The sequence below is a fragment of the Nelumbo lutea genome, chromosome 2, assembly GCF_056320005.1.
Source record: "Nelumbo lutea isolate HS-2025 chromosome 2, American lotus-T2T, whole genome shotgun sequence".
Lineage (NCBI taxonomy): Eukaryota > Viridiplantae > Streptophyta > Magnoliopsida > Proteales > Nelumbonaceae > Nelumbo > Nelumbo lutea.
Genome location: NC_142685.1, coordinates 32,544,539 through 32,557,940, shown reverse-complemented (window position 1 = coordinate 32,557,940; position 13,402 = coordinate 32,544,539). Strand labels below are relative to the sequence as shown.

The 13,402-nt window shown below is 36.5% G+C and overlaps 1 protein-coding gene across 3 annotated transcripts; it reads right to left on the bottom strand.

The window, feature by feature from the left end:
• Positions 1–495: 495 nt before the first annotated feature.
• On the bottom strand, positions 496–12,791 carry UBP23 (ubiquitin-specific protease 23). Of its 3 annotated transcripts, XM_088970579.1 has the most exons (12): positions 12,247–12,750; positions 11,558–11,672; positions 10,505–10,632; positions 6,491–6,601; positions 5,845–6,017; positions 5,426–5,752; positions 4,839–4,964; positions 4,029–4,712; positions 3,824–3,937; positions 3,051–3,744; positions 2,430–2,520; positions 496–1,015 (listed from the first exon to the last, which is right to left on the bottom strand). In XM_088970579.1, the coding sequence occupies exons 4-12, from the start codon at positions 6,576–6,578 to the stop codon at positions 856–858; spliced, it is 2,457 nt and encodes an 818-aa protein (XP_088826705.1). In that variant the 5' UTR covers positions 6,579–6,601; positions 10,505–10,632; positions 11,558–11,672; positions 12,247–12,750; the 3' UTR covers positions 496–855. The 3 variants fall into 3 exon arrangements, with proteins under 3 accessions (XP_088826705.1, XP_088826704.1, XP_088826706.1); XM_088970578.1 differs by lacking the exon at positions 10,505–10,632 and having other exon boundaries at positions 12,247–12,791; XM_088970580.1 differs by lacking the exons at positions 10,505–10,632; positions 11,558–11,672; positions 12,247–12,750 and adding an exon at positions 8,794–9,805.
• Positions 12,792–13,402: the final 611 nt, after the last annotated feature.

The following is a 13,402-nucleotide window of genomic DNA, read 5'->3' as shown; positions in this document are numbered from 1 at the left end:
AATAGAAATAAGATTTCATTCCTAAAGGAGGGGGAGGGAATTGGTCATTCCCTTGAATGGAGGAATTTCACTCCAAAAATGAGAATGAAATTCCAATTCCATCCAACCATGAACCATGTAATTAGAATTAGAATATCTCGTAAAAATGGGAATTGGTCATTCCCTTGAATGGAGGAATTTCACTCCAAAATTGGGAATGAAATTCCAATTCTAGACTCCTATTCCCATGAACCAAATGGGTCCTACGTATTCAACCACTCAAAAGAGCTTCGGGCCTAAAAGCAGTAAGATTTGTTCGGATAATAGATTCAAATGTATCGATACTGTCAACAGAAAAGGAGGGAGACAACATAATAGAAGCTTGTGGTGAATGTGATATTAAGCAGCCCACCTTTCATGTGAATGCATCATCAATTAGCAGGGCCCAACACGGCTACACCACGGGTCCATTACACACTATCCTTTGAATGAGCAAAACTTTTCGACCCAAAAGACTGGTTCTAATATGGGAAACATTTTTTTTAATGAATGCTAATGTGGGAAACATATCGCACCTTACATATTGAGAGCTCTGAAGCAGCACTGGAGAACTCTCAATTTATATCTTTTTCAGACATAATAATACTACCCCCACAAAGTAATGGTCCCTCCTCTCAACAGTCTGCAATGCCTCACCAAAGAATTCAAACAAAAAAGAAAAGGAACTAACCGCCCAGCACAGCAAGGAGCCAAGGTTACTCGAGGCTTCTAAGCTGTTACAAATCTCCACTCAACAACAATCGTTACATAGATTATCAAAAACATAGCAGCAGGCCAGAAAAACCTGCTTGCTCTAACAATGTCGCACTTCCATCTTCATATCCTGAAGGGTCGGTTTCCGGAGCTTGTCTGGTCCATCTTTGACTTCTTCATTTGTGCCTTCATAGTTGCAATTTCCTGGAAGAGGTTTGGTCCACCAAAGCAGTTGTTTTGGTGCTTCACCTTTTTCCTCTTTCCACGGTCATATTCTTCATCCCTGTCAAAAGATATTAACAATAAACATAAAAAAAAAAATGGAATTTTCAATTCCAAACAATTCCACCAAGTTAATTGTAGTACACAGATTCAAGGAAAAGATGGAAACATGGAAGGCCAATAATGCTTGAACAGTTTGAATTTTCTGTGGCTGCACTCCGACATGCACGCCTTAATGAGATTATTAGAGTAGATTTAGACAATTCAGAAGGACTTTTGTTGGATTACTTTGATAAGCAGTCGTGCTCGAACAATATCATAATGCAAACACTCAAAATATAGCTTCCATTATTTTTCAGTTTACAGATAAAACTTTGGACAAAATATGTAAAAAAACAATTGTAACAATGCAATGACAAATGGATTGGTTTATTTAATAAATAATGCAATTAAAAGAAAAAAAAATTAAGCAAATTTGTTGGTTAATTTTATTTCTTTAGGTTTATTAGAACCTTGGACCTCGGAAAACAACATTAAAGATCATTTTAATGATCATTCTAATCACAGAATTATTCCCTTTTTATTTTTTAGGGTACACATAAGAGCCACATTACAACATGAAAACAGCAAAGTCGCTATATTTCTGTAAAGCATCCTTATTCCCGTGCCTACCACCACCATTTGTACGGAAACGTCAAATAGAAGAGCACTAACAATCCAGAAAAAGCATCTATTATCCATTTTCTGTTGTTTTATTCAAAACACCAAGGCCAGACTAGAAGAAAGGGGGCACTTTGTCACCTAGTCACTTAGGCCATGGATTTTTTTTTTCTTGAACGAAAACTGTAAAAATGTATAAACTTCATTTAAAACATAAAAAATCAACATATTCATGAAAAGTGAAAGAAAAGAAATTTCACCAAGGCCAGACTAGAAGAAAGGGGGCACTTTGTCACCTAGTCACTTAGGCCATGGATTTTTTTTTTCTTGAACGAAAACTGTAAAAATGTATAAACTTCATTTAAAACATAAAAAATCAACATATTCATGAAAAGTGAAAGAAAAGAAATTTCACAAAACAGAGGGACTGAGCCTATATTTTTGTCCCAAGAAAAAAGAAAAAAAAAGAATCAAATGTGCCAATTGGACAAAATTTTGAGTTCTTGCTTGTCAGCTCAGGTTTTAAAGTCCTCAAGACAGTATACATATAATCTCAAAATGTTACGAATATAAAAGTATCCAAGAGTACCATATAAAAAAATATCTTGGTGATTAAGTGAGGATGCCCTCCATGAGCACCTTTATCACCAAGGTATCACCCTGACAAACTATGGTTTTATCTTGAATGCCAAATAGAAGAGCCCTAATAACATAAAATTGCAGATCAAATTTCAAAAGTTTGAGATGCAAGTGCGCCACAAACTTCATAATTTCAGAAGGATTATAGACAATAAACTACAGTATCAACAACTCACCATTCATCTGCCACATAACCAATGCTGGTGCTTTGTGCAATACTAGATTCTAAAATCTGATCTGGCAGTTCTACCTCATCCCAACGTGCAACTGCAATTATAGAAACAAGAACCACATCAAATGACATGCAAGAATGTGAACCAAAGATAGGCTCAACAGATTTTAGATACTGCAATGGAAACATGCAAGAAGCAGACAATTTGAAGAATCCAAAAAACATAATAAAATCACAATTTGAAGGACCAGAGACTTGACATTATCTCCCCAGAGGAATAAGAAATGTAGACAATTGGGTGACCCTAGATAATCAATTAATCATTTATCTTTTTTATCATATTTATCAATGTCTTTTCCTTTTTCCTACAATCATAACAATATTTCAGACAGTCCAGAATGCGAGATCTGGTTAGACAGTATAACAGTACCTTACATATGCAATACAAACGACGGATCCCGAAAGTTCCACGTATATCATATTATTAGTTGGGTTTAAGGGTGGTTATTTCTAGCCCAGCCCAGAATCCGGGCCTAGTCTGGAATATATATACATGCATACAACATTCAGAAGTTTCTTACATGCACAGTATAACCAAGAAGAAAAACAAGGGAAGGAAGCTCACCAGTGGTTTCCGCACCTCTCATAAGCATGCCAATCAATCCATTCTGAGAAGAACCTCTTTTCTTGTCATGCAATTTATCAGGTTCTCTAGCATCATAGTGGTTTGCCACAGAATTCAAGTGCAAACTCTTTTCTGATAGTTCATTGGTTGCAAGCACAGCACTATTGTTACTAATTCTCTGTACGAAATCTTCATCTACAGTGTTAATAAAGGAATAACGTTTGGAACCTTTTGCACCCTCTGCAGCCATATTAATATTTCCTTCTTTCATAACAGACCTGGCCCGCTGTTTTCGAGAGTGAGTTGCATCAAGGGCGACCATCCTAGTTTGCTCTGATGTTGACGGCCCAAAACCTCTTGATATGCCATTTTCCTCCAAGTCTTTCTGAGTGAAACCCTTTAGTTCTAGCTTGCGATGTTTGCTCTTTTTATATTTTTTCTTCCGCAAACTTAAGGATTTTCTGAACATTATACTAGAACTGAGATGCATGCCAGCCACCCGACATTTCAAAAGTTTCTTCATTGATTTAAGCTTTTTCTGGTTATGCCTAAGATCAGAAGCCTCTACATGACCAGACATACCATCCATGCTTACCTGCCTTGATATTTCAACTGACCCATTTTCAGTTGATCTTCTATCACCCTCCCCTACCTTGGGGCATGAAATACCAATTGTGTCATCCCCACATCCATTCTAGAAGGAAAAATTAAAAGTCAGTTTAAAGAAATAATATGCCAACAATCAATCTTAGGTGTTTCCAGATTTTATCTACCTGATCAATTTTAACATTTGATTCCTTTGACAGCCTTGGTGTAAAATTTTCCTTAGATTGTTCATCAATGATCCTATTTGATATTACCTCCTGAGATGCTCCCACATAACCATTCTGTCCCAGTGTATATATAAGATAAAATTAAACATTACACATGAAGGAAAGAGTGGAAAAAAAGAAACATTAGAGAGAACGAGAGAGAGACCTCATGTGGCAGGTTAGATTTGATAAGCTTCTCACAACCAGAGTTTTGGAGCACAGTGCAATCAGGTTGTGTAGCAACTGGGATGCTCAAATCTAATTTTGATCCTTCATTCACTATTCCAGCATTGTGATTCAAATCTTTCTTTGATCCGTCGCACATATTTACAGGGTTATGCTTAGCACCACTAGATGCAATCCTGACATCATTCAGATTAGAAGCATTGCAACTGCCATTTGCTAATGAAGGAGTTGATTGTGGGGATACTTCTGCTCCAAGCGGCCCCTGTGCCAGGTCCTTCAAATGAGGCTCCTTCAATGAAGGTTTTGATGGAGCAACCTTAGATACAGATGGGCCTTTTGCTGCTTTTGTGACAAAACCATTGGATTTCAGAACTGAAGTTTCTTTTACTAAGGGCTCCTTTGTTGGACATAATGCCTGTCCTTGAGAAACAGCTCTGGAACAATCTGAAAAGGATAATCTGCTCTCAACCAAAATATTTTGGGCCTTTTCTTTTGAACCATGGACAGAAATGCCACATTCCTTATTTTGCATGGCATTTCCTACTGTGTTTTCCTTGGGTAAAACAGCAACTGGTTTTTTTGGGGCAACAGATTTCCTATCGCGCACATAGAACAACATATAGGCCTTCTGTTCCAAAACAGTCCTTTCACTAACTTGGACAACCTGTATGTTCCAATTGGCAATGGTAAGCCCAATGGCATCCTTCAAGAAAATCAGTAAGATAGGGCAAGAAGTAGAGCTTCCAAGAAAAATGGATCTAAAAGAGAAAATAGAAACTATAAACCATACCCGGTTGTCATCAAGAGAGTGCCACATTCCACTTGATGTGCGAACAAAGCAATAGTAGTGGCCAGAATGGGTACTCCATCCGGCATGAACCAGGACCCCATAAAGGGTGTATTTTAGATCTCCTTCCTGTGAAATATGAAGAATTAACAAAGAGTAAATTAATTCTCATGGAGTGGCCAACCTATGATGAAAAGTGATCTTCAAGGAACTTAAATAAAACGGCAGTTTGCACGTGACACATACGAAGAGAGTGGAATCCCCTCATTTTTATGGAACTTTGAAGCTACCAGAGATAACTCTTAGGTCATTAACCCAATTGGATAATCCTAATCATTCGATTTATCAGAATTTCTTGGACAATTAGTAATTTCCTCAACACCAATGGGGATGAAATAGCATTAATACATGGTCATTATTCAGCAAGTGAAATACTCTAGCAAGGCACATTAAATAGTAGACCCACCATGTGAGCCACAGTGACCTGTTTAGCCATGCTAGAATCAACGCAAATGATAGCTTAAATATCTTGAAACTGTATTCAATAAATTCATCTGAGAAAATGGTGAGGCAACAAAATATCTACTCACATAGGAACCACTGACAAAGGGTTTCAAGTCCAAACTAGGACCAAACTCAACTCTTTTGTCAATCTTTTGCCCAGGAACATGTGAACCAAACCGCTTTAGATGTATGGTGAGAACATAAGGGGCCTTGTGAACTGTGAGTTGTTTGAGGGCCCTAACTTTCTGCTTGCAGCGTTGACACTGATATTGCTTCTCTCCTCCATCTAATTGCTCTACAGCAGTGAAGTGTGTAAGTGCCTTACGCAAGGAATCCGCCTTGTTTATTTCAAGACTTAAATCCAAGAAAGGATCAAATTTGTTGGAGCAATAGGAACACTGCATGCATTTAACCTAGAAAGGAACAAAAGAAATCCAACAGTAAGATACATATGCTTAGAGAAGCCTCAGATTTTGAGATATTTAAGGCCTAAAAAAATCCCTACCTGACTCCTGAGACTACCACCAAAAATTTTATGGACCAAACTTTTTTCATAAGCACTAGGTGATTCGCTTGGCACCCCAGAAGGTAAGCAACACTTGTGCATTGATTCCAGCAAGTTAACCATGTATTCATGAGCATCCTCCTGTCTAGCATTGCGGAAATTCCTGGATATGCCTAACGACGTAGTCAAGAATCACAAATTACATGCATAAATTGAACTTGACTGTCAATATAACATTGGTACTACAAGCCTATAGACTCCCGGGATATGAAAGTCCAATCTTCAATGGAGGCAACACACTTAGCACGGTAAGAAGGCCCTCAAACATAGGTCATATTTGTAAACACATAACTGATACATGACCTGGACTTAAACGATGCTCAAACCTGGAACCAAGGAAAGTACAGAATTGGATTGAATGTTTAGACCAAGTTCTGCTCAAATTAAATAAGCTTGGGGCAAATTCAACCAAGGTAGGTCTTAGCAATCCAAAGCCTGATAGTTGAAGTCAAGCACTGCCTCCATTTTGCCTTAGTCACCTATTTGGCCAGTCCTAAAAGTAAATAAGTATTTGCCCTCAATAAATTTTTTATTATTATTAGGAAGATAAAAGTTACATGATCAAAATAACACTTCATCAGGATACATCGCAGGTTCATGACAAGATCTTTAGGTGCTAATATTCTCCCAGTTGATTGAAGAGCACGTCTGACATGATTCTGGATGGCACACATGGCACAAAATCCAGCAGTGCGACCTTTATAAATCCATATAAACAAAATTAGATAAATTACAAGGATGACAAGCTTACAGCATGTAACAGCCAAGAATAATTAGTGAGGAAAGGAGAAGGATGATAAACCTAGATAAGTAATTTAGGAAGATAAGAATATCAGTGGAGCAATACATAACAGTGTGATCTTTAATCTAACACAGCTCAAATATGGCATAAGAAAGCGATGAAGGGAATGGACAATTTATGTTTTTTAATCTAATGCACATGAAACATAACTTTCTTTTCCATACATTAAAAAGAACATAAAATCATAAACAGTGCAAGAATGTAAATAAATGGTTTTTCCAGATCAGAACTTTCTTTTCCTCATTTTTTATGAGAAATAACAGAACTGGACTTCCATCCAGAAATTTTTGCTTTTATTTACAATACAAGAATAATAACTAGTCAAATAGTTACAACCAGCACATAAAGTTTATTCCTTCCCCCTGAGCACAGGTGAGATCCCTTGATTGGCGGACCATCAAACATTCCTTTCTTTTGATGGCTTACTAAATACTTTATTAATGATATAAAGAAATGGGCCATCAAACATTTCCTTCATATTTTTTATTTATAACCTTAATTCATATTTTCAAGGTTTTATCAGTATATTTATAATTAAATATTTGAACCACTGTTTTACATCATGTGGCCAAATTTTAACTGGTTTAAGGCAGCACTCTTGTACATCTTGACATACCTAGAAAAAGGTAATGTGTACAGCTAATGTCTGATACTCTGATAAAGCAAGGGGTAAAAAGAACTCTGTTTCATTAGGGGATCACCTCTCAAGCAGAAGAATGTAATAGACATCATGTTAACAGAATAAGTGGGATGCCTATCAAATAGGAATTTTAGGTATGAAACCAAATTCTGTATATCATTCCTTTTCAGTATCAAACAAAAAAAAATGAAATTTCCATTTGTTACCAATCAAAAAAACAAGGACAACTTGAACAAAATCCCAAATGATCTATGTAAAAAATAAAGATCTTAGAATCAAGTTAAACAGTAGCCCTGAAAGTCAAGATATAACAGAACACCCAATGGTTGAAATACCCACTCAGAGAGTTTTTTTGAGGTCTTGTACAGGTTACCTGCTGCTACTAACAAGCAACAACCTGATCACACAAACTCAAACAATTGAGTGCCTTGGAAGGTTACATGCCCCAGAGATTCTTGGTTGTTTGGGGTGCATGATCCTTTAGCTTCAAGTTGAGCTAACAAGTAGTGTTACCATGGCAACTTGAACCTAAGGGTGTAGCCATGACGATGCCTGGTTTTTCTTCAAAACTAAATATCATGAGAAAAAAATGCATATCCAACAACGAATTTAAACATCAATTTCTTGATTTGTTATATATTTAAAATTGATATCACTAACACTGGCTATGACTTTTGGAGGTTGACATATACAACTGCTTAGCATCCAATGTCAGATACGTAACAGTGCTTATATACTAGAACAAATGAACAATAATTGAGAAGTTTGTTTTCTGGGCATGTGGCACAAATGACTTCTCCAACATTACCTGTTGGGAAAGAACTAGGATACCCAACTTAAAAAATCACAAAACCCTTAAGTTTATGCATATGACATAGGGAACATTACCATAACAGGAAATAGTTGAACCTGGAAGAGGTAGAAAAACAAAAAAGGAGCTTATCTTGTCTTTAAGTATTTGCAGTACCAAACTGATAAAGTAAGGACATTACACTCAGTATACAACAGATACTTGGGTTAAGAGTGCAAAATCTAGTACAATCAGATCCTCATTTAGGACAATCCCAGAAGATCTTCTCACAGGATATGACAAATCTCCTGAACAGTTCTCATTCCACATATCTATCACAGTGGAATTTGTTTCATATAAAAAGAAAAACCAAGAAAGGAATCTAAGATTCATCACCATTTGAACTGAAGAATGGAGTTTATTTATTTATTTTTTGAAACAGAACAATGTAATTTATTTTTGGAAAAAGGAGAAAAATTTTATTTGATAGAAACCAAGTAGTACAACAGAGGGGCAAGGCTGCATACCATCAGACCACCTACAGAGACATCCAAACATTCCACAACAATGGCCATTAAAATGGTGGGTCATGGGAAAATCAGAAAAGTGGATAAATGATATCCACATACCTGGTTTTTCTCAAAAATATCCACATACCTGGTTGCAGTTTACATCCTCCCCAGGAGAGAGAGAGAGAGAGAGAGAGAGAGAGAAGCCTTGATAGCAGAGAACAATCATATACACCAAAGCAACTCCATAGTTTACGAGGCACCAAGGCAAGGCCAAGTGACAGGGGATCCCTTGTAACCTAGTCGCCTAGGCGATGAATTTTTTAAAGTAAAAAATATATATCCTGGGGTAGCTCCCTAGGTTCCATAACCATATTTCCTTAATAATTATCTATAATTTTCATAAAAAAGTACAAGCTTCATGTTAAAATATAAAACAAACAGATTTCAACATATCTTTTTTAAAAAATAGGTAAAGTATTGTATTAAAATTGACAAAAAGTAAAAGTGTCAGGTATGCTCCATGTATAGCCAGAAACAATACAGAAAAACCACCCAAAACCATAGGCTCTCCCAACTAAATACAAAAGTAATCAACATTGTCCATTGTCCAACATATCCATGAGAAGAAAAAGAAAACTCGAAAAAAAAGGGGGGCTGAACCCCTATTTTTGTTACAGGAAAAGAGGAAAAAAAAAGGTGGAAGAAGAAGAAGAAGAAGAAGAAAATGTGCTGATTAGATGACATTTCAAGTTCTTCCTTATTGGTTCAGGTTTTGAAGTCTTTGAGGGTTCAATACAGCATTTAGCAATGTTTGTGTTGATTAAACCCTAACAAATAAGAAAATAATAAAATGAAATTAGTATATAAACACACAAAATAAATATTTTGGTTTAATAATGTCTATTTTATAATTATAACCTCAAAAAATTAAGAATATAAAAGTTTTTATAGCACACTGTACAAAACTGCTTGGCAATCAGGTGAGGTGAATCTCCAAGAGCACGTCGTCGCCTAGGCATCACCTTGACAACTATGACCAAGTCTTTAAACCACATTAGGTTTCAGGATATTTAAAATTCCTTAATAAAGTTTTTTATTTTGATAATTGAATTCCTTAATAAAGTTTGCTTCTAGATTAAGGAGACATTGAATGTAAACTTTGCTTCTAGATTAAAATAACACATCGTAAAATTGCAAATCTTCAAATTTGAGGTTCATCCATGGTTCAAATTATTGATAAACAAATCGCAAATTTGGCGATCCGCACATTTTTTAAAGGGCAATGCTCTTTTTCTTTTATTTTTTTCAGGCTGAAGTATCAAGGATATTTTTTTCTGAATGAGTAGCCAAGTCAAGGATATTAAAGTTAGAGGGGTTTCTTATGTTTAAACATAAAGATACCCCTTATATCCATGCAAAAGGCATTTCAGTGGATTCAAAAACCAACAAGTATCTACAATATGCACTGGTACATTGCGATATTTTGAACTTTGGGTTCAACCATGGGATATTACAGAATGACATCAGGTTAATATCATAAAGAGAATTTCAATTTGTGGATTATTAATCTATGCCTTCATAGATCTTACTTTTGGAAAAGGGAAAAGAAATAAATAATTGGGAATATTTAGATAATACAGAGCTCTGCAAATGCAATTATTTTGAATGACATCCTCAATTAGATATCCAACTTTATCCTGGATAACTACCCTAGTCCATAATGGTTTGTCATGGTCTACAGCCCAATAAGACATAGCAACAGTTAATCCAATAATCCAGAAAAGACTACATTTTTTTATGCACAACAAAATGACATCATTTACAATGGGATATTGTGGTAACCATTAATAAAATACCGATTGCTAAAAGTATTAATCCCTTCTTCCATGAACAAATCTTTCAATAGAATTTTTTATGTGATTTGAGCATAGGTGGATCTTCATTGTTTCCTGTAGTACATCTTGATTCAGTCGATTCAGCATTCCTGGAGGTAAATAAATCCTTTAATGGTCAGAAGGCACATAACCACCTCTTTTTTTATCAACAGTTAAATGATAAAAAAAGCCTCTTTTTTCCCCTGTTTTGTGCATACTAAGTTTAGTCAAGAATAACACAAGCAAATAGTTATCAGACACACCTAGCAATAAAGGCAATTTTAGGGCAAGTAGAAAGGTCAGGAAACCCATGATAACTAGATGTTCTGCTCCATGGATGGTGAAACTGTATGATGCATTTGATGATGTATCCCAGCACCACAAGGAAAGCAAGAAGTGCTAATGATATGCAAAGGGCATCGCCAATTCCATATACCAGAACAGGAACCGTACTAATGCCCAAATAGCATCAATAACACTGGGACAAAATTCAAAATAACATATGTGCAGTACTGATGATAATAATAAAAAAATTATATGCAGTTTGCTTCACAAACAAAAAAAGAAGAGCAAATTAGCACCTAGGTACAATCACTTGGACTCTAATAGTCTAATTTGGGTACAAGGACCAGAGTACTTTTCCAAAAGAAGTTGATTCCATTTCTATTTCTAGAATCAAATCACATATACATAATACATACTAAAATGGGTTCATCTCTAGATGAATATTAGGCTCATTGTTAAATCTACCAGAAGTTTAAAAAAAAAAGCTGCAAAAGGGATATATGAATACACATACACCCCAACGGAGTTCATAATGCTGAACGCAAAAAGGTTGCAAGACTTTATAGAGTATGCTTGGGTCGTGTGTATTTATATGAACATCCATGAAGTATCAGCATTTATCTTTACCGGATATTAATATTTTACGCCAAGTTCCAAACTTACAGAATAGAAATTCTCCCAACTTACAACAGTGTTAGAAGTTTTAATTTGCCCATGCAGATAATAATGGAAATTGAGAGAGATGATTACAAGAAGTTTGATGCTTTCCACTTTGCAAGTATGCCGCAAAAGGCTCTGTGTATGTCAAGCATTGCAACACCGAGTTCAAGAAACAAGTATTTCCAAGATTTTCCAAACCAGCACCCTGTAAAAACATTCGATTTATTCCCGCGTTTAGATAAAATAAAACAGATATTAGATTAATAGAGATAAAAGATTGAAAGATCAGGAAAATTCCATCAATAAAAATGGAAGCCTATCACAAATCAAATTTAAAAGTTATATAGAAAAACTAAGGACAACCCTCCTCCACCCCCCAACCAAAAAAAAAAAAAAAGAAAAGAAAATCCGGGGGACAAGGTGCAATAAAACAAAAACGAACACTGTAACTAATACAGTGGAGCCAATAAAATTCGGTCCTCGTCCAATCATGCAAAATCACACAACCAGTAGAGAAATGAAAAAGAAAAAAAAAACGAAAAAGAAAATCCAATTCTATAGGTCGAGAGGAACAATGAAACTAAAAGGGAAAGTTCCGGGATAGATAACAAATACGAACAATAGAGCAGTCAGCAGGTAATTCCATAGAACAATACACAATGATCGGGAAGTCCTTACACCCATGTCAAAGCCAACCGTAACAACAAAAAAGAACTCAATTCGAAACTCAAGAACATCCAAAAAAAGTCGAATTGATGCACACCCAATAAATAACTTACAATTCTCTTAAACGTAATCCCGAAACTGAGCTCCGGATCCAACTCGTGTTCGAAAAAATCAACGCTCTCCGATTTCTTCCCCTTCGATACCGACGTGCCCCCGTTTGCGGTGGCGGCGGTTCTCTGCGAATCGGAGCTGGGATTCAACGTCTCCAAGTGAAAATCGCCATTTCCAGTACTAAATCCGGAGAAGGGTTTCTTCGCCGGATGAAACTCGATCCTCCTCTGAAACAGAGATCCATTCGAGGACGAAGACACGGGAACCGCGAACCCGTCTCCCGGTTTCTTCATTGCTGCACTGCCGATCAAGCTCTCGGCCATTAAAGCTGTGAACTTCAATGGATGGAAGACCTCAGATGGTGTCTCTCAACAAGACAGATTTAGAGCGCCGCAGCTCAGTCTCTCCCCGCCCGTCTCTGTTTCCGCATTAGCTTTTGGCCCCGAAGAGATGAGAATGAGAGAGAGAGAGAGAGAGAGAGAGAGAGAGAGCACTAAACCCTACATACACCCCTTGCGGAGGATTTTGTTAGCGAATTTATAAATGCAGGATTCTACTCATAGTCGCTTTGGTAATTGCCCTGATCAACTTTCATTCTGATGCTAACACGTGGATAATTAAAGGGTATTTATGTAATTTAGTGAAGGGTGTAGACACGGAGCCAGGGGAGTGGAGAGAGCGCGATTGAAAAAGCGAGTGTTCTTGTTCTATTCTTCAATTTTCTTGAGGCTTCACATTGTACACGTTTCGGTTTGTGGTGCATATTTTACCGTTAATTATTGCTTAGATGGAGGAAAATCAAAACCTTAGGACTCGCAAATCTGAACGTCGAATTGGTATCTGTAGAAACAGCCGCGAACCTTCTGTATTTGATGAATCAACCTGCAACCGATCTGACGGTCAAAGACGAATCCCCGCGTATGATCATGACCTTACGTTCGCTTAAACTTTTATTTCATCCATCCAATCTTAAAATTGAGAATCATTGTTGGACGCGAGTGACTTGGCAACATTCCAAAGAGGCTTAAAAACAGACCTGATCTCCACGTGGCATATCAACGGTTCAACCGTCTCGATCAAATAGGATATTTAAATTTTTACTAAAAATGATATTTATTTAAAGAAAAATAAAAAGAATAGATGAATATGAGTTGAGAT

What these genes read in the sequence shown, in the direction of transcription:
- UBP23 (XM_088970578.1), bottom strand. Translation starts at nt 12,567, where the DNA reads ATGGCCGAGAGCTTGATCGGCAGTGCAGCAATGAAGAAACCGGGAGAC. An exon ending in CAAATGTTAAAATTGATCAG is followed by an intron (nt 3,745 to 3,823) that starts GTAGATAAAATC and finishes TTTTCCTTCTAG; the next exon opens with AATGGATGTGGGGATGACAC. An exon ending in GAGAGGTGCGGAAACCACTG is followed by an intron (nt 2,521 to 3,050) that starts GTGAGCTTCCTT and finishes CTATAATTGCAG; the next exon opens with TTGCACGTTGGGATGAGGTA.